At 32.6% G+C, this 25,962-nt stretch overlaps 3 protein-coding genes and 1 long non-coding RNA gene across 5 annotated transcripts; 2 read left to right on the plus strand and 2 right to left on the minus strand.

The window, feature by feature from the left end:
• Positions 1-1,659: 1,659 nt before the first annotated feature.
• On the minus strand, positions 1,660-2,533 carry LOC148274795 (uncharacterized; the record flags this gene model as incomplete). The annotated part of the gene is made up of 3 exons (XR_015824197.1): positions 2,067-2,533; positions 1,811-1,843; positions 1,660-1,725 (listed from the first exon to the last, which is right to left on the minus strand). It is a non-coding gene; the product is annotated as an uncharacterized LOC148274795 (long non-coding RNA).
• Positions 2,534-3,765: 1,232 nt separating this feature from the next.
• Positions 3,766-7,682, plus strand: Nup50 (nuclear pore complex protein Nup50). The gene is made up of 3 exons (XM_088236581.1): positions 3,766-3,901; positions 4,113-4,284; positions 4,396-7,682. Exons 1-3 carry the CDS (start codon positions 3,777-3,779, stop codon positions 5,509-5,511), a joined length of 1,413 nt encoding a protein of 470 aa, XP_088092707.1. The 5' UTR covers positions 3,766-3,776; the 3' UTR covers positions 5,512-7,682.
• Positions 7,683-11,897: 4,215 nt separating this feature from the next.
• On the minus strand, positions 11,898-15,129 carry mip130 (Myb-interacting protein 130). Of its 2 annotated transcripts, none has more exons than XM_088236583.1 (2): positions 15,083-15,129; positions 11,898-14,728 (listed from the first exon to the last, which is right to left on the minus strand). In XM_088236583.1, the coding sequence occupies exons 1-2, from the start codon at positions 15,099-15,101 to the stop codon at positions 12,981-12,983; spliced, it is 1,767 nt and encodes a 588-aa protein (XP_088092709.1). In that variant the 5' UTR covers positions 15,102-15,129; the 3' UTR covers positions 11,898-12,980. The 2 variants fall into 2 exon arrangements, with proteins under 2 accessions (XP_088092709.1, XP_088092710.1); XM_088236584.1 differs by having other exon boundaries at positions 14,973-15,091.
• Positions 15,130-16,933: 1,804 nt separating this feature from the next.
• rtv (QVR superfamily protein rtv) lies at positions 16,934-23,984 on the plus strand. Its single transcript, XM_088236589.1, has 3 exons — positions 16,934-17,137; positions 20,652-20,825; positions 23,596-23,984. The coding sequence occupies exons 1-3, from the start codon at positions 17,077-17,079 to the stop codon at positions 23,811-23,813; spliced, it is 453 nt and encodes a 150-aa protein (XP_088092715.1). The 5' UTR covers positions 16,934-17,076; the 3' UTR covers positions 23,814-23,984.
• Positions 23,985-25,962: the final 1,978 nt, after the last annotated feature.

Below are 25,962 nucleotides of genomic sequence, written 5' to 3' on the forward strand. Positions count from 1 at the left end.
ACTTGAAATAATTCATTTTCAAATACTGAAATTAAGTAGGTACGTAAGTACTTGTTTATGTTTGAATTCCAAAACATATAAAGAATTCTTTTAGCAAATGTCAAACTCTGCTCAGGGATGCACATTAGTCAGGAATGTGATTTTCAAAAATGTATTAAATGTTAGTTAACATTATTTTAGTATAACCAAAAATTACGTAAAAAGAAATAAATGGGTAGAAATTATAAGGAATTCAATGAAATAATCTGATTAGGATCCATAAAAAATTAATGTTGTCTGTAAACATTCAAAAACATACTTTTTTTATACACAAAAATAACCTCCATCCATTTTTTTTGTAAACGCATTCTCGGCGAATGCAACCCTGGTGATGGATGAAAAAAACATTAACGCTCCTAACTTTTTTTGTACTAAATAAATTAAAGATTTTAGGAGCTATAAACCTTCTCGTGGCAAAGATGTACATTTATCTGAAAACCGAACGTAAATCGGTCCGGTAGTTATTCAGTCCATCGAGGACAATCATTCGAACATTGCGTTATATATATATATATATATAGATAGAAGATGTATATAGATTTAAGCAAATCTTTACAATATTTTTTTAAGTTTCGCCATTACGCGTCACGTGACTACCGTGGCGATACTAGCGCCGCGTGCGATAAAATATATTATTATAATAATAAGTTACAATACAGCGTTATGAGGATACCCTACATTCACTGACTAATTTGCCAAACAGACGAATACGTTGAAAATTGCAACCCAATTTACCGACCCTAAATACGGAGTTCGTAAACTTTAACCCTTTTTGTGTATTGGCGGCTTTTACAACTCCATTTGAATAAAACATGAATACAACGCGACCGAATTATTTATAATTATCTGTGTTATTTTTAATAAACAGAGATTATTTGAAAAAAAGACCCGCCGACAATATATTTAAACAAATAATTTCATGGTATATATTTTTACGTAACAATAGATGTAAATTAAAATGCGAGTGCTTATAAAACATTATTTATCGAGTTAATTTAGTATATTTTAGATTACTTATTTAAAAAACAACATTTTTTTACTGTGTTTTTAAAGCTAATTGTTTTTAATTAACATTTCCGTGTGGAATTCGGCACCATTAATTAACTTATGTTAAAATAAAACATTTAATCATTTATTCTAAAGGAAATATAACATCTTGTGCGGAAAAGTTAAATGTACTAATATTCAATAAAAATTCGAAATCTTTAATGATTGTTCGATCTTACATAAACATAAAAAAGCTGGTGAATGCTAGATAAATCTGCGGAGAAACTCCATTCCACCTTTTACCCCAGCCAAGTTTTGAGAGATCAATAACCACCTTGCATCAAAATGTTTGTACTTGTATGCTAAGTTTACGCGCCTTCAAATCTAGCGGCGAATTGCGATGTATCTCACCAAATACTTGTCATTTCTTTGATTCAAATCGAAATTATTAGGTAATAACGTGCAAATAAAACTCAAACAAACGAATGATGATAGTTTGAAAATGTTTTGTAAGAACAAAGAAAGATGTTACGAACTGAACTAAAAGTTTTCGTCAGGATAAAAATAGTATTTTTCTTTTCGTATGTGTATATTGTGTATCTAGTCTACTGTATTAAGTATAAATGTACTAACCTGATTGTGACCGATCGTGATTATATTATTTTCAGCTTCCTTAATTTTCTTTTTGATTGTTGCACTCTGAAAAGAAAAGAAAGAGATGATAGTACATAATCAAAATCTATTATTACTCATAAAATACAAATTTGTGGTATATAATGCTCACATTTTGGTCCTCTTTTAAACGCGCGACCCATGCCTGGAAAAATGAAAAACGTGTTAAATTGTTTAAAGAAAATTGATTAACCGAGTAACAAACATCTGCAGGTGAAAAATATGTATAAAAAGTTATAAGTAGTTCTATTTTAAAATATTCCGAGAACTTAGAAAACTGCCAAGTAACTGAATAAAGGATATTTTTTTATAGCAAAAATAATCAAGGTCCGGAAACAAAACTGCAAGCAAACCAAGATAAAACTTACCTGATGAACCCTTATCGCATTTTTCAGATCGTTCTGCGTCTTTCTGATATCTTCTTTTATTTCATTAGACACTTCCATAACTAATTTCACTAATTTAAACACAGTATTTAAAAAACGAACTGAGCTAAAACGACACCCACAAACCTCGAAAGTACATGAAGAATTAATGAGTGCTTACACCTTACACTTCACAAATAATTATCAAAAATACGTAACAATGAAAATAACTTATAGAAAAAGATTTACTAAAAGCAAACAATAACTTACAAAACTCATAGAGTCACTTAAAAAAATATATAAAAGGTAGATAATTTTAAAAACCTATTTCTCTTTTGTTATCGTATTCGAATACGGGACAACCTAAACATTAGCAATATTTTTTCAACTATACGTCATTTTGCGACAGTATCCTACGTTTGTAATGAATATAGCAGAATATAAACAGCTAGAGTACCATCACTAACTTCAGATTGAACAGCTGCGTTAGCGATGGGCGTCATATATTATCGGCATAAAATTATTATTTTTCTGTCGATATGGTTTTATTTTATGTTCTCTGCTAAATAGAAACTTTATACCTTAATACACAAAAATTTTGTAAAAATAAGATATTCCAGTAATCTGAAACAAAATCAATATTGTTACTCCTACTACTATCACGCTGTTTCCCCGTAAGGGTAGGCAAAAAAAATGAACCGCCACACACGTCTATCCTAGCATACATTTCTAGCTTCCCATACATCTCTCCATACATGCCCTTCAGTTCCGGCTGCTTTTGACATGACCAGACTTAAGATTTTGGTTGATCTGATCATGCCATGTCTTCCTTGATCGTCCTCGTCTCACGTTACCATTAATTTTCGCCAAATATACTTCTTTTATTATTCTTTCATCATCTATTTGTTCTACATAACGAAATCATCTCAGAGACACATTTTTAATCTTATCAATTATACCCGACTTAGATTTACACTCTCGCCTGAATGAATTATTCGTAACCCTATCATGCATTGATTTTACACACATTTGTCTAATAAATCGTTATACTGTACTGTAATTTTGATTTTTCCATTTCGAAAGATGCGATTTTTAAAACTTATCAATTACTGTGCAAAACATAACGTTGGCCTTAATTATTGTAATATTTGTAAGTCTCAAACGTACTTTTGTTCAGGGGAGAGTAAAAACGTTTTTTTCCTTAGCAAATGGTAGCAATTTTTTTTTCCATAAATGAACTTTTTAAATAATGATTATACTGTATGTATATACGTCATAAGTTTTTCACACAAGTACAGAATTATTTGAACTCCTAACAGAAGACACCAAATATCCATTTTGACCATTTCGGTACTTACATGTTTTAAAGTTTACGATAATATTAATTAATTTATCAATATCTAGTTTGCTTTACATTTGTTGTGAATTATAAGCTATTTCGTCAATTTGGAAAATTTACTATCTTTTCACATTTGATTGTTTTCATCACATTTATAATTTTTCATTTCATTGTAGGTATATATTATATTTTACTTTTATTCAATTACGTAATTTGATTAAAGTTTGAACATCAACCTAAATTTTCTTTTTAATAATGAAAAAATGTCTCTACACGCTATATAAATAAAAATTATAAATAAGTAAGTACCGTATTTGCCAATAATGTCGATTGTGTAGATTATAGTTTTGTGTCATCACTAACGTCAAAATTTCATGAGTTTCGCATTTGTCGGCGTTCAGCAGCTCCAACTGATAATCTCTGGATCTCTGGCTCCAATTGCTAAATTTGCAATTTGCGGCTCGCTACATGTGGTGATTGCTAATAAGTTTATTTTATTGTAAGTAGCAAATAGCGGTTAACATTTTTTCTATATTGTGTTTAGAAATCATATTCTGAATCGAAAATTGTATCAGTTTATTTCTAAAATTTATCCTTATCGTAAATTTTGACAGGACTAACCTAGGTATAGCCTAAATAAGTACATATTTTTTTAATTACCATCTTGCTTAAAGATGGTTTGTTTTGATCAAATGTTTATTATCTTTTAGCGCAAACATGTCCAATAAAAGATTAGCCGGCAACGAACTCACAGCTGATAATTGGGACCAGACTGATGAGCCGGAGGAAATTGGAACTTTTCGCGTAGCTTCTCAGGAAGAACTCCAGAAACGAGTTGTAAGAACAGCCAAACGTCGCTCAAATTTAACGCCAAACGAAGAGGTGAGATTTCATTTTATTTATTATTTTTCCCCAGTGATACTTGAATATATTTCTATGCTTTCTGTCATTAAAAAAATAACATTCCATAGCTATTTATTTTTTTTATTTCAGCCAGTAAAAGGAGTATTCAGCAATTTTGGTGGATTTGGAAAAACTCCTTCCTCTTCTTCCAGTTCACCTTTCAGCTTTCTTTCAAATATTTCAAATGGAAAAAATGATCCCACTAAAACTGCTGAAGTAAAACCATCAAACTTTTCGAAAGAAACCCCTAAAAAATCAGATGTCAAGAAAATTGAGGAAAAAAATGTAAATAGTATTAATCACAGTGACGAGTATTGCGCAAATTTAAAAAATCTGAATCAAAGTGTCTACGAGTGGATCAAATCGCATATCGAGAAAAACCCGTATTGTATTCTAACACCTATTTTTGATGATTATAAGAAATACTTAAAAGATCTAGATAAATATAAAACAGAAGCTCATAGTAAAGATGAACATTTAGAATCTAAACCATCCAATAACTTTACTCTACAAAATAAGGAACCAGCTGCGAGCTCAATTCTCTTCCCGGCGACTAAAACATCCATTCCAGAGACCCCTAAGGTTGGTGAGAAGCTCGACATCAGTAAGTTCAACAGTCCGTCTAATAGTTTATTCAGTCAAGGGTTTTCATCGACGCCTGTTTCCAAAGCTCCGATGTTCTCTTTCGGGCAGCAAAGCGCAGCTGCAACGAGTGTAAATAGCAACACTTCAAGCGGCTTCTCTTTCGGTTCTGGTAAGCCATTCTCTTTTGGCAATATTCCTCAAGGTGAGAAAAAAAGCGAGAACAAACCTATCGATGAGAATGAAGAAGATGAAGAACCACCCAAAACAACATTTACACCAGTAGTTGAAGAAGACTCAGTTTATTCAAAACGATGCAAAGTGTTTGTAAAAAATGAAGGATCGTTTGGGGACAGAGGCGTTGGCACTCTCTACCTAAAACCTATCAGCGGTAGTGAGAAGTGTCAGCTTATTGTGCGAGCTGATACTAGCCTCGGTAATCTGTTGATCAACATGGTACTCTCTGCATCCATTCCCACCAAACGAATGGGTAAGAACAATGTAATGCTAGTCACAATACCGACCCCAGAAGCCAAACCACCTCCAGTACCTATCCTACTAAGAGTCAAGACAGGTGAGGAAGCTGATGAACTTTTGGAGACCTTGGAAAAATACAAGAAATAAATTATTATTGTTTTTTTTCTGATTGATGTATTTTTTAAATATGTTATAAAAATGCTGACATAAGGAAACTTAACATCATAATGTTTACTTAAATATGTATTTGCATAAGTATTTATATCAACATACTGTATTCTGTCATTTAAAGAAAAATCAAAAGTATGTTGTTTTTAAAAATATAAGCATTCATATAAAATAACAAAATAAATGTACAATAGTGTTATTCGAATTACTGTTTATCCAATGTAACATAATTACATAAATATAGATAACATTACATTTTTATTTGAAGCACTACCGCTTTGTGGTTAAAAACAAAGTGTTTTTATTTTAATTTTAGTGCTTGATAATCTTCACTAATATTTTTTTCCATAAAGTTGAAATAATTAGTGATTGAATTAATTTATTCAGTGAGTTTGAGCATATTGGTTTTGTATGAAATTGCAGCAATTTGTCCATCGCTGATTGGCATATTTGTATCAAAATGAATTCTTTTGGTCAAGTCCAATAAATGGTACTTATGTATTTTCATTCAGTGTGAATTTGAAGCAATTAGTATGTTGTTCCATTTGCATTATTATGAAGTATATCTGTGCCCATTGATCTATTTACATTTATATGAATTCATTAGTTCTAATAAATAAAAAAATTAGTGCGATGTTGGCTCAATTAGATTACTATTTTCATTCGCTCAGTACAACTACTAATTCATTCTAATAAATAACTGCATAATATGCCACTATACTATAAATAATCATTTTTATCATAATATATCAATTTATTACTTACTATGATTGCAGTTTACATCTATAGAAATCTATTTGACTATATACGAGGTCTTTTCAAAAAGTATAGCAAATTTTTAATTTCCGCAGGTTACATATATTCGATATTTTATTTTTTTGTGGCGTTATGTTGGCACTTATGTCTCTAACTTATGCTGACGAGTTCGGCCATTTTAAATGTTTAGTTAATTTTTGACAGCTGCTATTTTTGCACATGTTTTGGCTTGTCTTCGATTTTTGCCTATTCCAAAAAATGGATCAAAGAATCTGTCTCAAATTTTGTATGAAAAACAAAATTAAGTGCGCAGACGCATTCGGAATGTTGACTGTGGCATTTGGTGAAGCTACCTTTGACCGAACCAACGTTTTTTTGGTGGTACAAAATGTTCTCAGAGGGCCGAGAAGATGTGAATGACGAAGAGCGTGCCGGACACCCGAGCTGACAAAAACATTGATAAAGTGAATAAAATAGTATTGGCCAATCGTCGAATCACCGTTAGAGAAGTTGCTGAGGACCTAAACATATTGATTGGCTTGTGCCATTCAATTTTTACCAACGTTTTAGGCATGAGGCAGGTCGCTGCGAAATTCGTACAAAAAATTGCTCAATTTTGACCAAAAACATTCCTCAGGAGCTGTTGGACTCTGTCAGCGACGACCCAAATTTGCTGCAGAGGGTCATAACTGGTGACAAATTATGGGTTTATGGTTATGACGTGGAAACCAAAGCTCAATTATACCAATGGAAGCTGACGCACGAACCAAAACTGAAAAAAGCACCAAGTTCGGTCGAATATTAAGGTTTTGCTTACAGTTTTCTTCGATTGCAGGGGCGTGGTGCATCATGAGTTCTTGCCGCAATTTGCACGAAGCAATCCGCCAGAAACGCCCGGATTTGTGGAAGAACGAAAATTGGCTTTGCACCATGATAATGCCCCTGCTCACACATCATTGCTTGTGGGCGAATTTTTGGCCAAAAACAACACACTAATAATGCCGCGGCCACCTTATTTCCCAAATCTGGCCCCTGTGACTTTTTCTTGTTCCCGAAACTGAAGAGGCCCATGAAAGGACGACGCTACGCTACGATTGAGGAGATAAAGACGGCATCGAAGGAGAAGCTGAACAAGATCACAAAAAAATATTTTTTGAAGTGCTTTGAGGATTGGAAAAACGTTGGCACAAGTGTATAATATCTGGTGAGGATTACTTTGAAGGGGACAAAATAGATATTCATGAATAAATAAATAATTTTTGAAAAAACACAATTTGCAATACTTTTTGAACAGACCTCGTATTATATGATTAATGAAATTTTCATATAAATGTACCCACGATTTTGTCTATTTTGTTTTATGAATAAACGCCACTGTGTGGCACTGAACTGAACTGAATGGATAGAATAATTGATTGAATAAATTTATTCTCATTTGAAAGATTCATCCAAACTATTTAATGGTTTCTTGGATGTTTTCTAAGGTGAAAGACTGATCCTCTTAACTCATGGTAAATGACTGAAATATACACTGTGATAGGTGAACCATCACACTATTTGGTGCAAATATGGTTTAGAATAATAATTTTAGTATTATTCCAACCCGCCACTAATTGTAAATTGTTTTTTTTAGAAGACGTTAGCTGTTTCTCGTGTGATAAATTTTTATGTATTCAATCAGCCAGGTCTACAATGTGCAAGGTGGGGAGGATATTATTGACGTCCCCTACCTCCATTACACTCCCACTCTCCCAGCCCTTGCCTGCCAGCCCACCACATACACACACCTCATTGGCCTAAAATGGCCCAATAGCAGCTCGCATTTACAAATAAAATGTGTATAAAAATATAAAAGCAGCATGTCATCGCTCTCTAAACTTGGCGATGTTCGCATCATTGTGTAGAAAGTATGAAAAGTACTAAAGATATTAAAGATAATCTTTTAAACCACCAAGCCTGTTTCAAATTGGATACTAACAGGAGCGAACAAATCATGGGACAAATTTAAAATTTGGAAGTTAAAAATTACTTAGTCGCTGTAGTATTAAAAAAATTTATTATATTAATTTCAAGCGAGCAGCTTAAAGCTGATATGCTTAAATCTATTGAAAGTTGGCTGTTAGCGCACTTTAACTTTATCGAAACAAATGTAGTCCATTTTTTAACACATTGAGATCAGCTCTTGTGGGAACTTATATCAACCATCAACAACCCTATTGGTCGGGAAATGTTTCCATGGATTTAGATTGAATCTCGTTTTCTCCAGCCTGAGACTGGCCTCGAAGACGAGCATCTTGTTTACGCTTGAACATGGAATCCAAATTTGGGCAGCTATAGTGACTGTTAAGTATCTTGTATGTCTATCAGATCACCCCTTTCTCGCCGTTCTTGCAGAGTTGTGAGACCGAGCGTTTCTAGTCTCTCCACGTATGGAAGCCGTTTTAGGCTCGGCGACAACTTTATAGCTCTTTTTTGGACTCTTTCCAACAACTTGATATCCTCAACATAATAAGGATTCCATACCTGAAACCCGTATTCGAGAGTAGGTCTGATACAGGTTTTTTTATATTTTTAGTAGCATATTCGGTGTTATATATGAGAAGGCTTTTTTTATCAAGTAGATAATTGAATTGGATTTTGTTATGTTTAATATGTGATATTCCCATTTTAAATCATGTTATTGTTATTCCGAGGTCTTTTTGTTGTTTTACAGCTTTCAAATCTACAGCATATATCTGACACATAAACAGAATATTATTCTAAACTTACAACTAAAATCGTGGTCGAAGACTAAAATAGTCTTAAAAGACATCAAAAACCCAACCTATAACTAAAATAAAGACTAAAACTACCTGCTACTTAAGAGCTAACTATATTATTTTATTTTCCTAGGTATCTAAACTATTTCTGCCTTTTGGAACAACTTTTACCTTAAAATAAATAAAGTGGCATACAGAAACGGATCAACGACGATCCAAAAAATCATGCAGGACTGTATTGGGGCGCATGGCTGTTGGTTTAGCGTGAAACCTCTATGTCAGCTACTTGCTTTTAGCGTATTGGATTGAAATGAAAACGAGACATTGTCTACTTACCTAAATTCATTTTAACATGAAACAGTCACTGAATGGTACATGATATTTATTTCGTAAGGGAAATGTTACAAATTTTCGCCTTCTTTAAATCTGTCAATCAGAAATGCTGCAAGACATACCAGCGGATTGGTTTGAATACCATTTTGAGGTGTTAGGCTGCTGTACGCCAATGTTCCTGCATCCCAGCGATTCAAGTAATGTTAATATCCATTAGCTTGGAGACATCTTGGACAGATGTATGGTTGTTATCTTCATATGTTATGTCATCACCCTAACTTGTAAAAGTCCACAAATGGTCAGATATGATATTTTGGGGTTTTCTGTTAGGACATAAAATAATCTCTGGATGTAAAACTTGTATAATAGTGTTTTTTTTTTAATATCACAAAAAAAATTGCTATTGAAGTAAAAACTGTTTTTACCATCTACTGAACAAAAGTGAGTTTATAAATTTAAGTTAACGATATCCTTTGTTTCGGGGACAACAGCGGTAGAGGTACTTGCATCATCACTCCCTCAACGTCTCGCTCGCTTCTCACCAGACATTGGGGTACCTGTGCATGGCCCATACCCTCCTCTTTCCAATTATATGCTTAGTTTGCATTTATGGCTAGCTTTTACACAGGCTAAGGCAACATATTGAATTTCTATAGTTTTTTACATCTGTATTATAAGTTTGAACATAATATAAATATTTTCCAAAATATACTTATTATTACTTAAATCAATTGATCTCTTCACAAGCACACAAATCATCTAATACTCTTAATGCATTTTATGTTGATCAATATCCTCAGTTTGAACTGGCAGGAACGTCCGCCCCGTTAGCCCCCATACATGCTTGGGACAACATAAAAAGTAAACCTGAAAATATTTTTTTAAAACAATTTTGGTTGATTCCCATATTATAGACAAATAACAACTGTGACACGGTACAAATTGGCGGCCTCCGTGGTGTAGTGGTTAAGACACTTAACTCATGCAATGTAGGTTCCGGGTTCGATTCTTGGTGAGAACTAAAAAATTTAATGTGATTTTCTCAAGCCTGGGTGTTCTGTGCTGTTATTACCACTGTAATTGGGCCTCCTGGTCTGTTGAGGTGCAAAAAACGTACATACAAACCCTAAGTACATACAACAACAAACCATCACGCTGTTTCCTCGTAAGGGTAGGCAGAGAGGATAGAATGCCATATATCACTCAGTCTTTGCATACAGATCTCGCTTCCTCTATTTCTTATGCATGCGCGCCGATTATTGTGTCTTTTGACATGTCCATCTTAAAACATTTGTTGGATCATGCCATGTCTTTCTCGGTCGTACGCTCTACATGTCCAAGCCAATGCAGAGGTTTCCTTTCTCGATAATGCTAATTTCAGCCTCACATAATGTACGATCTTGACATTTGTACATCTATTGTACATAGTTTTAACACACATTCGCCTGAGAGATCGCATTTTAACAGCATCCAGTCTACTTTTATCACTGTTTTTCTAAGTCCATACTTCGCTTGCATACATCAAGGTCAGCACCAAAACTCCATTATGAACTGCTAATTCTGCCTAAGTACATAACATATATCTGCATAAATAATGCCATAAAGCGATCCGAAACTTCGGCAGAGTGCAAACGTCGCGGCATAATAACCCAAATAACTCATTGTGCATTAATAAATATATACGTAAAATATCATCTGGTCTGCATTTTTAGATTTATACATTATAATATATACATATACATTATTCTCTCTTCTATTCCAGTACAGGGAAGTACACGACAGCTGGTTTACAAAACTATGTACATAGTTCAGCTCTAATAATTATCTTTTCCTCAAATAATGAGACGTAGAATTAACTAAATAAAAAGAACACAATGTTTGATAACTTACCTTCCAAAAATTACATGGATAGAATGAGTGTTTTTGTTTTATTTTGTTTTTCTTTATTAACCTTTCCTCACTAAGCATCCAAAAATTACACATGATCCGAACGGGGAGACCAAACGACCCCAGCGCCTACTTGTATGTGGCATCAGGAGAATAAAACGTTGGAAGTGTTTATGATCTTGCAATAATGAATTTATTCATGTTTTTACGTTCACATATTTTACTCATTTGTATTTTATTCAATTTTGTTGGTTTGCCGAATGCTAATGTACATAAAGTGAAATTGACCCTTGTATTTTTTACATCTTTTTTTGTTTTAATATTTTTTTAAAAAAAACAACTATTTGAAAATTTAAAAACAAAAACAGAAAATCGCTTCTTTCTATTATTTTCACGATTGCAAAAAATATAGCACAAATAGCTTTAATAATACTTGAGTAATCGAATTAAAATCGGTCTATGGGGGATTCGAATGCCTCCCTTTAGTCCGGCTAGGTTCATTTTAAAGTATCTACTTTACTTATATGTATGACGTATACGTAGTACTCTATTAGTTTTTTTTTTTCCTTAAGTTTGTATTAATTTATCAAGGCCCTATATGAGGTGGATAATAAATAAAATAAAAAAATATTTTTAACATTTCTATATTTTTACATACATCTGAATAATTTATAGGCATTTATACAATATCACAATCAGTTAATAATGTGTGATTTTCTAAATATTTACCATTGTTAGAGGTAGACTACTTTTCCTGAGAAGAAATAAAGTACATTTTTGTGAATTTTAATAATTTGAGTATATAGTTTAAAAATTATTATAGGTTATATTTTACTAATTTTAACATGATAATATTTACTACGCATTTCATTAAATATGAGTGTATATTAATGTGATACCTTGTGAGTGCTTAGTCAATTATATCATAGATGTAGAGTTGAATTGTAAACTCGAGTTGTTTGAATGAAGTGGTTATGTTTTTCTTGATACAACATGCGAATTAAAAAAATAACAGTTCATTTTCAAAACAATTTTTCATGGATAAAATATGTACATAGAATTGGTTTAACCCAAAATATCAGATACAAGGTGTCACATTATACACTGCTGATAGTAATTTTTGTTTTTAAATTATATTCCATTCAGAATAAATTAAATTATCAAATTTCATAATTTTACAGTTTTACCACAAACACATTTCCTATCTAAGAGACATTGAAGATTAACTTGGATTACACAATACAAACAACATAATTACAAATCATGTGCACAGCATCAACCATTCTTTTATTAAATATAATTAAACAAAACAGGCATCATACAATATTTAAATAAAAAATCTGAATGCTCAAGGGAGCATGTCTTTTGAATATGGTTATTTTGAATTAATTCATATAAATTACACACATTGATGTAAAGAATATTTTCTAGTACAGCAATATTACATTCTTAAATATAATAACTATACTAAACAAATCTACACACCAAATAATTCCACATTATTTATCTTAAGTCAATATTTAAGAACCCCGAAACAAAAATATGTAATTCAATAAAACTGAAGATATGCCTTTGGCTACTAAAATCTGAGGTAAATGGTATCGCAACGATCTTTATTTAGTTACAAAAGCTGTATTCATATCCGTTTTAGGGGAAAAAGCATAATAAATAGCAGTCTTGTTAGAATATGAATCAACAAGGGTGTACCTGTAGCTAAATATTGGCGGACATATACGCTCCCAACCCTACCTGACCTAGACCAACTTGTATTCGTTGCATATGAATTTCAACACAATTTTGGAATATGTGTTGATCAGTGGGTTGGAGCTTCGACTTTATTTGCTCCATGGTTCCTTGAAGTACCTTTAGTTCATAAGCATTTTGCTCTGAATCTGATAGACTTTTAACTTGTAACATTAGCGCAGTCAAATCGATTATTAATTCGAGAATTTTTTCATTTTTAACAGATCCTACGTTATTCCTATTAACAAGTTCTGTGGCTTCATCCTTACACTTTTCTCTTAAATGCGAAGGTGCTAACATCACGTCTTCACAAAGGCCAGGTGATATTTCATGGCAATACTTTTGTACTTCATTTAAATACTCCTGAAGATCAGCATTCATTCTATCCAAGTCGATAACAACTGCCGCATAACGTCGTTCAAAGTCAACTGGCATTCTCTCCCCGAATGATTTTCGTTTTTCTATTTCACTGTTGAATTCTTGCATCATTTTTATCTTGCTCTTCTTAGCGTTTAAAATTTTTGTAATCCTTACAATGTGTTCTAAGAATTTAACAGGGTAGCCTCCGATATTAGTGACGTCATCCGGTTTTTGAATGCCAGAACCACATCCCAAAAGTGGGTCATTATAAGTCTTGTCAGTCAAATTTCCAGAATAGGTTCGCACTTGATTAAGGTGTTCTGACTTACCTTGCCTTAGTCTCTGCTGCTGGGATAACATACTGCCGATACTCAGAGTGTCTGGAGGCTCGTTGGACAGTACTTCGTAATCCGGCACGGAGTGTGTTCCGAGACCGGGCCGCTCGAAGGTGATTCTGTAAGTATTGTTGGAAGTATCCACGGCGTCGATGACTCCGGTGAACAGTCCATCTTGGGGTTTCCGCAGCCTGGCGGTAACTTTACTTCCCACGACGAGTTGCATTGGTATTTCAGAAGGCAAATCTTTGTAGGACACATTTCCATTTTTTCTTTGTTGAAGGAATCTTATTATTTGGCGTTTACGTTCCAAATCTTTTCTTTCTTCGGCAAAAAAAGCTTGAGAACATCTCCTGGGTTTACCCATAATCCGTCTTATTTTAGTCCATTGAACCTGAGTTAAATTTCGACTAGATAGTTTAGGAAAAGATTCCCTTAGACAAATAGTAAAATCGTTCTCTCCTTCGAACAGGGTTTTATCGATATTACTGTAAAAATGTTCAAAACAAACCCATTTATGGGCTTTGGGTAGCTTTAGCAGATTACGAAGGCGCATACCGATTTTCTGACCAGTTTTCCGGTCGGGAGACAAACTGAGTACAGATTTACTTGTTCCATTGTCTTGCTGCACGACTCGCAAAATGCGAGGCGTCTTGGATGGTGATTTCTGTTTTTTGGAGGCTGATAAAGACAATTTACTTGGTGTTTTGGCAGGAGTAGTTTTTGGTCCTCTTTTAGGAGATGCTCTAGGAGGTGGAGCGTTAACAATATTATCATCAAAAAACAATTTATTCTTTTTCCTTATTCTTGCAGGCATCCCTCTGGCATTTAACTTTTGCAGTGGCTGCGTGGGAGTGGGTTTAGGAGGGAGTGTGGTGCCCACTCGATGTAGTCCCAGGGCCGCTGGACCGAAAGCTGGCGGAGCTCCGTCATCTTCATCTGCCTCCATATCGTCAGGTTCATCCTTAATTTTACCGCCGCAACCGCTGAACATCACTGCCCCATTTTTCAAATTGGCCTCGTCTGCGGATCAAATAATATAAACATTGTTAAATCGTTGCATAATGCAGATAGCATTTCAAACACGTAACATAATTTTAAATTTAAGATTTGCGCTTGACATTCCAATACGTATTCGTTCATATTTAAACGTTAAAAACACTGGTATCAGTATGACGTTTAAAATAATATTTGAATTTTTTCAAATTTTGAATATGTCAAAGATGTTTATGTTTAAATAATTTATGTTGAGGAACATACTGGTGACCTTTAAAATGAAAAGAAAGATCCGAAAATCATTCTGCGCGTATTTTAAGCGAACGAAATTCAATTTGAGAAAGGAAAACGGATAATTTAAAACTTAAAAACAAAACTCACATTCAAGTCGATCCGCCATGTTGACGTTGTCACCTTATAACTGTGTCGCTAGAGGGCGACCAAGTACGCGCAAGCGGGAAAATTACAAACAAATATATCTGTACTTAAATTAAATATTAGAAGTTTTAACTATATTTATTCAAATTAAGAATATTAACTGTTTGTTCTTCACCACCAGTTGACTGTTAACATTAAAATAGTCAGATTTATCGTGTAAAATAATCAAAATCCATTATCGTAATCTGGCGTTTGAAAGGAAAATTAATGCACACCAACCTAAGAAAATAGAATTTATCTTGACATGGGCTTGCCAGTACTCACAAAATACTCATTTTCATTTATTTTTAGAAGGTAAGAACTGTGGACAATAAAATTAAATTCATTATTTCTGCACAGTATACAAAAATACAGTTGTCATGAAATAATTCGTATTTCTTTAGCTCAAATTTTGTAAATATAACTGAACTGAAACAAACAGAAAATACTACTCTCATAAAAATAATTAAAACACCGTTTTCTCATTCAAAAAAATGTTACATACAGAAAAATCACTTGGATTATTGCATAAAGTTTAGAATAGCTAGAATGCAGGAAAATTATTATTATTATTTTTTTTCAAAATATTTTTTCGTACAACGTAATAATAATAAAATATTTTTTTTAGTAAAATGTAAGAAATTAAGAAAAATCTTAATTATACAATATAAATTGAAAAATCCCCAAATCAAAATAATCAACCCAAAATAAAATTTTACCTAAAAAACCTCTCCTTTTTATAAATCCCCCCTCATATAAATAATTAAAAATTCTGTAATATTTGTATTGTTTTTCGTACTCTAACAGGTTAAGTGTCCTAATTATTTCAGTAGTGAATTACAATAAAGAACTTGAGAAAAAATAAGATTAATTCTGATTTGACTGAGATTCAAACCCGAAAACTTCCGTGCCTAAAGCAAGCATCCTAGCCATTACACCACGCGGGCCAAAGTTTAAAATGTTTAACTTTGAAAAAAATATAATCCTAGTTTAATGATGTCGAGAAAGCTATGAAACCTGTAGTCTACAAAACAAGGTAGACTAAATAAGTTCTAATCATGAATTTTTAAAATTACCATGAATTTTAAGTAAAAGTAAAGTAATGTAAAAGTTTTTGCGATATTTCAGTCCGTGAAAATAGAGTCAAAATCACTAAAAATGTAAATGTTTTTTATAATTTTTTACCCTAGAAATACCTAATCATACATAGTGGCTCCTTTTTTTTAAATAAATTTTTGTGTTTTTGTGATTTACGCAAATATCAAAATAATTTTGGGGGCCATTTTCAACGAATTGTAAATAACTCATTACTACAAAATAAGAACCAAGTTGTAGTAGAGCGGGGTGCAAACTCCGGACCTTTGATCCGCGAGGCCGCGACACTAGCCACGGGACCACAATCCATTTTGCCATTGCGCATTGGTTAAAACTTTATTTTCGCTAAATAGGTACTATAGATTTAAAAGTATCACAATAAGTGGAAGGCCATACGAAAACCAATGCCCTAAATGAATTATTATTATGTCTCTTTTTTGACAGAAAAGGTATAAAGGTTACTGTTCAATATAATCATATATAATAATATGTTCAGTTACAAGCATTACATTTTCACCTAGTCTTGACTTGAATTGCTATTAAAAAATGACACCATAGCCAAAGAAATTATAGTGAATTATTGTGTCCGAGTCGCCGAGTTTGACCAAATTTGTTTCGAAAGTGTTAACGGCCTCTACGTCAAATAATTATGCATTAGTAGAAAGTCGAGAAAATATGATACTACTCTTCTAAATTATGCAGAAGTCATACATACGAAAGAGATAACACTACACGTAGAGTACCTTGAAATATTTTATTCGAGTTGTCATATCCGTGGTTGTCATTCAGGATGTAAATCGCGTGGAAATGTAAAGAATGTTTTCAAAATAAAATAATTAACAGCTGCTTTAATTGTGGACACGATGGTGAATAAATACATCGTCCTCGGTGTGTTATTTGGATTCCTTATTATCGACGTACAAGGTATTATTGTTATTTTATACATACTTAAAAATTTTATCATTCATAGTTTCAGGTTTTTAGCTTACCCATGCATTAATTCATTTACGAAAAAACTGAAAAACTATTTTTACTTGATACCTTACGAGGTAGTGACCAGAGTTCTACTTCTATTGTATCTTACAAATTAACTATTACAAAGGTACTCTCTGACATAAAATTGGTTGTATTTCCTTCTTTTCCCTCTACAAGTGAATGTTTTCCTACTGCTTAGACAAATAAAGCCTCTACCAAAAAGTATTATTACAGTCATTGTAATTAATTAATGTGATGCTTATTATTAGCCATTTAATATCGAGATATTGCACTTTTGAAGTTAAATCTCACCCCAAATCAACAATTTAAATGAAACTGCTAGGTGAATATTTATTTACATACATAAGTTTATTGTACATTATTTGAGATATAAGTCCCAACTCCATGTTACTAAAAGCCCCATGTTGAGATGGGACTATTATACTATATTATAAAATATTCTTTTTTGTTTTTATAAAATGTGAAATATTTTTATTTATGATACTATTTAAACAAATATTATTTGATACCAGTTATGAATCTATCTCATTTTTCGAAAATGTGTAGTTACCAACTTGTACCAGAAACCCGATTATATATAGTCAGGGTCTACGCTCAAGGCATACGGAAGAAATGCAGTAGTGTGTTGTGACGCTGTCCAGTTGAGTTAAGATAAAAATTTGTTATTTTTTTAAAGATAATAATTTGTTATTGTTACATTTTTTAGGGGTTTGAGTTAGGTTAGATAAAGTGATTAAAAAAAACTTGGGCCCATTCCCTTACATAATTTATTTATTTCTGCACTAGAACGGGCCAGGAGGCCCAATTACAGTGGTGAATTACATCACAGAACACCCAGGCTTGAGAAAACTCACATTTCAGTTTTTGTGTTCTCACCAGGAATTGAACCCGGAACGTTCCGTCTGTGAGTCAAGCGTCTTGACCACTACACCACGGAGGCCGCCTAACTAACTAACTAACTAACTAACTAACCATCACGCCATTTCCCCGGAGGGGTAGGCAGAGAGGATAGAACGCCACACCACTCTGTCCTGGCACACTTCCTTTGCTTCCTTCACATTCATACATCTTCTCATGCACGCACGTCGATTATTCCGACTTTTCACATGACCACTTTCAAGAATTTGTTGTACTTGATCTTGCCCTGTCTTTCTCGGCCTTCCTCGACTTCTGCAACCAGACACATTCGCATCATAAATCTTTTTAGCCGTTCTTTCATCATTCATTCGCTCCACATGACCGAACCATCGCAAAAGACCTTTCTTAATTTTGTCGATAATGCTTAACTCAGCCTTGCATTCTGCTCTAATTTCGACATTAGGGCACCTATCATACATTGTTTTTCCGCTGATTCGCCTGAGGGATCGCATTTCAACAGCATTCAGTCTACTTTCGTCCCTTTTTTTCCAACTCCATGCTTCGCTTCCATACATTAGGGTTGGTACCAGAACTCCATTATGAACTGCTAATTTAGCCTCTTGGGATAGACACTTATTTGCTACGACAGACTTTAAGGCACCATTAACTCTGTTACCGGCATTAACCCTCCTTTCAATATCCTTGTCCATATTTCCATCTCTTGTAAACATACTACCCAGATATACAAATTCTTCGACCTGTTTCAAACTATCTCCATTTACTACAATCTTACATTCAGTCATAGTTACATTTCTTTCAAAGACCATGACGTTCGACTTTTGCACATTCATTAGCAAATCACTCTCCTTGCACACTTCGTAAACCTTTGTAACCAAGGATTGCAGTTCCTCTTCGCTGTCAGCTAGGAGGACTGCGTCATCGGCGTACAGAAGGCAACTGACAATTAGATTACTCATTTTCGCTCCCACATCCATACTTTTCAATTCTTTCATACATTTATCCATGTATATGTTGAATAACCACGGTGACATTACACATCCCTGTTTGACTCCTTTAGGGATGTCAAACCAGGAAGTTAATGACCCATTTACCCTTACACACGCTACACTATCTTTGTACAAAGAAGCAATAGCGCGGACAAGGTTGTCACTCACTCCATACTCCGATAGAACCATCCATAATTTTTTCCTATCAACTGCTTCTGCTGCTGATCAAATGCTTTTTGCAAATCAACAAAAGCGCAAAAAAGCTTCTGGTTTTTCGCCAAAAACTTTTCTGTCATATTGCGTAATGCAAATATTTGATCCATACATCCTCTACCATTCATAAACCACGGAGGCCGCCAATAATAATAATTTCTTATTTTCATAATATAACAATAAAAATGTGCAAAATGTTAATTGTTATTTCTTTTGACAATTAATGGATCTAAATTCCATTTCAAAAACAAAATTAAGAAACCATCACACCGTTTCCCCGTGGGAGTAGGCAAAGAGGATAGAGTGCCATATCACACTGTATTTAAACACATGTTCATACATATTCTCATGCAAGCATGCTGATTATTCCAAATCTTGACATGTCCATCTTCAAGATTTGGTTGTGCCATGTCTTTCTCGGTATTTTTCTGCATCCATCAACATTCGCATCATAGATACTTTTAGCAGTTCTTTTGCCATCCATTCGAAATTGATTTTTTCTAGCACAAGTCACTAAGACTTTCTTAAAAACAATACGATTCACTAATATAATCAAACACATAAGTGTTATAACCCAGAACGGCACACACAATTTACAACTAACAGACAAATTCCCAACAATTGAAATATTTGGGCAAATAGAATATTTATTATTTAGAGAAAGTATGAAGGGATTACCCACACTTAACAAAAAAATTAATAATATTTTAATTTTTGGTATCTTCATCAAATTGTAAAAAATAATAAAAAAATTAATGAACTAGTCTTTTATAAACACTATCATAAAATTTATATTTGAAAAAATAAATAAATAAGTGATTAAAAACAAGGTCTTTCAATTTCAATGTTATCACTATCGATTTATCTGTTGATCACAATTTATTTTACTTTTTACCCTTTTTCTTTACCTCTCTATTACGTCGTACATACTACTACTATGAGAGTATGGACCGCCACAAACGTCTATCCTGACATACGTTCCTAGCTTCTTTCATATTCATATATCTTGTCATACATTTTCCGTTCGGTTGTCTGTTTTTGACATGACCACACCTGAAAATTTGGTTTATCTGATCATGACACTTCGGTCGTCCTCGCCCTATGTTACCATTAATTTCTGCCTTAAAATGTTTTATAAATTACCGTTATCTCTAGGATTGTAAATGCAGCTCCCTCAAACAGGCATATTTTTATATGCCCATTTGAGAGCCTAATATAACCTTATTCATGTAAAACATATTTAAAGAAAATCATGATTGAAAATCTTTAAAAATGAAATTATTGTTACGTAAATAGTGATTTTTTCTAGTAAATATGTTTTGTTATTTATGTGCAATAATTAATATGAAGTGTTCTGATTTCAGGGTTGCTGAAGAGATGCTTCACATGCAGATCTCGTGGAGATTTGGGAACCTGTAAGGATCACTTTTCCCTGAATAGCACTCAGGCTGATGCTGCTCGTGGAGTAGACGCTGCTCCTTGTGCTTCCGGCTGGTGTGGCAAGATGATGGAAGGCGGGACAACTTATAAAGATGATGGTTTGTAAATTATATTTCCCATCAACTATGTTTTGAGTATGTCCAAATGTTTGTAGACAGGCTGGATTTCACTCCCTAGGGAGTTAGTAAGATCTAAATTTATTGCATCAGAGAGGGATTTAAAAAATAAATAAATGTGGAAGTCTAAGCATTTAAAGGGCTTATGACCTATCATTGACTGGTTTAAGTGGCCACTTTGCACACTATGTTTAAACATTCATATTTCTTCAATACTTCCATCTGTTGACTTTTGTGAAGTAATATAAATAAAACCTTTGTCGATGTAGGTAAGATTCAAGTGAACAAATTAACCAGCCCGGTACCCTTCCAGTTTAGTTCTTAAATACATTTTCCAAGTCAGTGTAAATAGAAGAGATATTGTGTCGCCTTGTCTTACACCGCTGTACATGGCAAACTTAACGGTAATGTCACAAAATGTAATTACAGGCATTGCGTTGTTAGCTACATACTTTATTAACTTCTCCTCTAAGAGCTTGTGTTTAGGAAGCCTTGTTTCATGAAAATTTCGATTATGGTTTAGGTAATATCATCGTGATCGTAAAACAACGACAAATGTGCAAAAAATCCGACATTGACTTTTTTTCATTTGAAAAGCTTTTATAAAAGTTTATATTCCAGTTTTGAAATAATATATAACTGTTTTAGTTAGCTGTTTAGTTACTAAACAAGTATCACAGGATATACTTTGGTACTTAGAGTTTAGATGTAAAGTGCAAAAAAAAAAAAACACATGTTAATTTAAAGAAAATCACATGCTCTAATACTACAATAAATTACTATACTTCCATATTCCCTTCTCGAAAATTTTTTCCCTCTCTGTTGCAATAAATTTGGAAAAATTCCCCAAGCCCGGGGCGGAATAAATAATAGTTTTGTGTTTGAAATAAAACCAAAACTGTGGAAAAATATTTAGATTCTTGTTATAGGGAAAGTCAGGAATGTGGTGAAAACAACATCTCAGTTAAAAGTCTTTTTTTATTTTTAATACTTTCATATTAATTTAGGGTCTTGACTAATTACTTAACTAACGTTGCCGTGAACATCCCCGATTTGTGGCAGGGGAGGAGCACTGCTCCTTCCGATGAGGTGGCGCACTCGGCTGTATCCGTGTACATGCATGCTAGCATTCTCGCGTGAACTTGACTTGCCCGTCTCCCATTCTCTCTTCTCGCCCCCATAAGTATATTCCACTCGATGGCTACTCCCTGAGAGTTTATTTTACCTAATAAAATCCTGAAAAAGAAAATCGAGTAGAGATAGGTCCGCCCCGTAGTGTAGGGGTTGGCGCCTTCACCTCCCATGTTTGATTTCTAGTGAGGTTGAAATTAAAATGTTTATTAAAAAGGTTTTGTTTAGAAATATTTTACTGTCCCTGGACTGGCACCTGAAACGTAAGACTGATCACCTTACCTTCATGTAACAGATGTATGTATATGAACATGAGTACATCTCCAAATCAGTCATGCTAATAATTTTACCATATATTAGGCAAATCTCAAGCGCATTGAAGGCTTCAAAAAACATTTACAGATGGATTTCTCACGGGTACTTTAGTAATAACTTTTGCAATGACATTTTGTACCTTTATTATATAGTAATGATGTAATAACTTATATTTACATATAAGTTATTAATTTAAAAATACTTGGCTCATTTTCACTTTTTTTTTGACCAATTAGCGCTTTCACCCTATAATGGGCATTTTCAGACTGGTGAATATTATACAGTGTAAGGATAATTTATATAAAACTAAATATTATCTTATGTGTAGGTTCATTTAAAATATGTATATAAAATATAATAAAAGTTATTACATCATTACAATGGAATTCCATCAATAATTGTCAATACATAATTTAAATCAAATTAATTATGTAGAGTTAATGCTGGTAAAATATATAAAAAGAATTTTAAAAAAACATGTATCTAACACAGGACAAGATGTAATGAGAAAACAGATAATAATATTTATGTTTGTATCATTATTGTTTTCTGTGTTTAAAGTGTGGTGTGTTAAAACGTAGTATGTGGAATGTGGTGTATATGTTATGTGAGTTATGCGAGTAGATTTAGTTTAGATAGAAAAAGATTAATTATTAATGACACTCAGATTCTGTTTGTAGTGGAGAGTTGAGTACAGTAGAACTCCAATTATCCAAACTCCGACTATCCGAATCGGCTTACAGAATTTCAGAAAAAAAATTGAAACAAAAACGTACTGCGATTTGCAAAATAACGACTTGGCTGCCCGAAAACGGATGATGACAGTCAAACAGCTTACTTTGACAGAGATTTTCAGGAAGAAATTACTTTCATTTACAGTACGGTATATACATACTATACTAATGTACAGCACTGGTTACTACGCTTAATATGTAAAGATGTTGCCTTTTTATTTAATGAATTAAAAGCTCATTTTTCATTTTCAATAATTCATTTTTCTTTTCAACATACATACAGCAAATAATTAAAATATACCCTTTTTCGGAAAAAAACTAATTATCTGAATATTTGATTATCCGAATGGAGTCTGGTCCCAATTGATTCGGATAATTGGAGTTCTACTGTAGTTGAATAAGTCCAAATCGTATATCTACTCATGTTTTGAAAAACTACTGATTGCTCTTCCTAATGGAGAATTATCATTTTGAGATGTGTAGCTGCAGCAGATTATATGTATAATGCACTAAATATGATTGGCTAAGTTTAATATGAGAGTTCCATCACAAGTTCTCGTTTAATGTTTCAGATTATGGAATAGCAACACAGAGAATGTGCCTCCAACGAGGACCATCAGACAATGAAGAGCGATGTGCATATACTGTTTGGAATTATAAAAAGGTTTATATGTGCTTTTGCCAAGGGGATCTATGTAATAGTTCAAATCAAAATTACAGCATAAATTCCTACATGCTTATTCTAATATCTTGTTTATCTTTGATTATAAATTATTTTAGTCACTTATAGTTAATTCTAAATGGCATTTTTTATAAATGCTTTAGAATATTTGGAATTGTTCTAATGAAATGAAATTAAAATCGTGAGCCAAACGTATCAAATTTGAGATTTTAATATATATATATTTTTATAATTTTATGCATGTTTTATATTTCTACAATAAATCAAATTTTTGCATTTATACTGTGTTTTTTTAATATCCCTTGTTTGCAGATAAATTTAGGATATGCAGCATGTTTTTATAGTCATCCATTTTATTTGTTTTGGAAGTAGAAACCTAAGCAACGAGGGGCGGTACCTACCATGTAAATGTTTTATATATATCTTTCATATTCATAATTATTAATGTCTTAACTGCAATAGGCGCTTACAAGTGTTGACCGGATACTTATTTATGTGTTACGCACTAACATATAATAAATAGACACTTTATTCCTATACAAGCTAAGTCTAAAATATAGTAACTATTAAGTTGGCTTCGACAATTTGGAAAAAAAAGATAGCACATCACAATACTCATGTGAATGAAAACATACTCAACGAAAACATTCATGTGAGAAAGATATGTATATATATATTTTCTTAGTTCATAGTTATTTCTGTCCGTCAACTGTCAGTTTATTACTTATGACTTATGAACTTTGAAACTGAAAATGTTCTTAAGAAAATAACTAATTTTCTACAAGAATATTTGGTAGAGTCAGGGTAACACTACAAAGCTCTGTCAATCTCCAATGTCAGTTTGTACACATACCTCGTTACATCATTTTGCAAGTTCTGCCCTCTTAGCAATAGAAGATAAGACAATACTTAGTACTTTCTTTACCATTCATTCCAAAATAGTATACAGGGCATTTTCGTGGCACGAAATTCGACCAATTCGATTGGCATGTTTTTTTTATATGGTGTTTAGCATGTCCTAAAATTTGTGGATTAAATAATATAAGCAATGCTAATGAATCATGAGAGAATGTTTGTTTTGTCATATACAAGTTTTTTACAATTATTGCTATATACATAATTTTCCAGTATCTATGAAAGAAAATCATTTATATGTTTTATATTATTATCGTAAGTACTTATCAAATAAATTTCACATTTTACTTAGTTTTCACATTTTATTTATTAAAAAAACGCACATTATTTTTATTAATTAAACACATTTATATATTATACATGTACAAATTAATGTTTGACTGTAATGGTTAAATTAAAAAATGTGTTCATTATAGGCTCCTTAAGTGCATTTTATGCTAGCTCATTATTGTATATCCTAATCCGTACTGACTTCGATCGACTCTCACATACACAAATGAATATTTTTTAATAAGTAAAGTTCTTTCATTGTTGCAGGTAATTATGTATTAATTTTTAATATTTTAATCAATATCTTTTTCTTTTCATAGTTCTAGAAAATTGTATACCTCATATTTGTATTTATTAGATCTTTTCCCCTTTGTAGTGTAGTAGTTAACACCTTTGATTGAGTCCTGCATTCCATGTAATTTTCGAATATTTATTTTATGTTTTTGCTGTAAATATTCATGTTAATCTAAAATATCAAAATAATTTGACACTTGATGTATTCACTTATTTCAGATAAAGGAAAAATATAATTGTTTATAGGCCAACTCATTCGCTCTAAAATTAAATACTAAATATTTTTATTGTAAAATGCATATAGTATTTGAAGAAAATGTAATAATTAAAACAATATTACTAATTTCTAAATAAAGTGATACCCAGGCTTGCATTGAAAAAATAGTTTGGGAAAACATTTTGTGAATTTTAGTATTTTAAGCAACCTGGTAAGAAACTAAGCTTTACGGTTGTAAAAAAAACTTTTTGCCCCGTGAGTTAAACATTTTATTTTCTATTGAAGAAAGTACAATAAGTGTGTGTTTATATGGCAACATGACATAAATTAATAACATTCCTTAAAATTAGTTGATATCTCCTTCTTTAATACAATTTATTTTAAATCATACTCTCCTCTACAAATTTTGACATATTCATAATATTATATTTACTAGTAGTCAATTCTCTTGATTAAATGTTTTGTGTATCATTTTAATTCAAATTTTCTTGATGCTTAGGATTTGAAATATCGTTGATGATACTGATATCAATTGATTTTTTTTGCAGAGGAACCAAAAAA

The sequence above is a fragment of the Micrasema longulum genome, unplaced genomic scaffold (assembly GCF_059751315.1).
Source record: "Micrasema longulum isolate JH-2025_06_02 unplaced genomic scaffold, ASM5975131v1 h1tg001578l, whole genome shotgun sequence".
In the NCBI taxonomy this organism is placed as follows: Eukaryota; Metazoa; Arthropoda; class Insecta; order Trichoptera; family Brachycentridae; genus Micrasema; species Micrasema longulum.

What these genes read in the sequence shown, in the direction of transcription:
- Nup50 (XM_088236581.1), top strand. Translation starts at nt 3,777, where the DNA reads ATGAGTTTCGCATTTGTCGGCGTTCAGCAGCTCCAACTGATAATCTCT. An exon ending in GCTAATAAGTTTATTTTATT is followed by an intron (nt 3,902 to 4,112) that starts GTAAGTAGCAAA and finishes ATTATCTTTTAG; the next exon opens with CGCAAACATGTCCAATAAAA. An exon ending in ATTTAACGCCAAACGAAGAG is followed by an intron (nt 4,285 to 4,395) that starts GTGAGATTTCAT and finishes TTTTTATTTCAG; the next exon opens with CCAGTAAAAGGAGTATTCAG.
- rtv (XM_088236589.1), top strand. Translation starts at nt 17,077, where the DNA reads ATGGTGAATAAATACATCGTCCTCGGTGTGTTATTTGGATTCCTTATT. An exon ending in CCTTATTATCGACGTACAAG is followed by an intron (nt 17,138 to 20,651) that starts GTATTATTGTTA and finishes TTCTGATTTCAG; the next exon opens with GGTTGCTGAAGAGATGCTTC. An exon ending in GACAACTTATAAAGATGATG is followed by an intron (nt 20,826 to 23,595) that starts GTTTGTAAATTA and finishes TTAATGTTTCAG; the next exon opens with ATTATGGAATAGCAACACAG.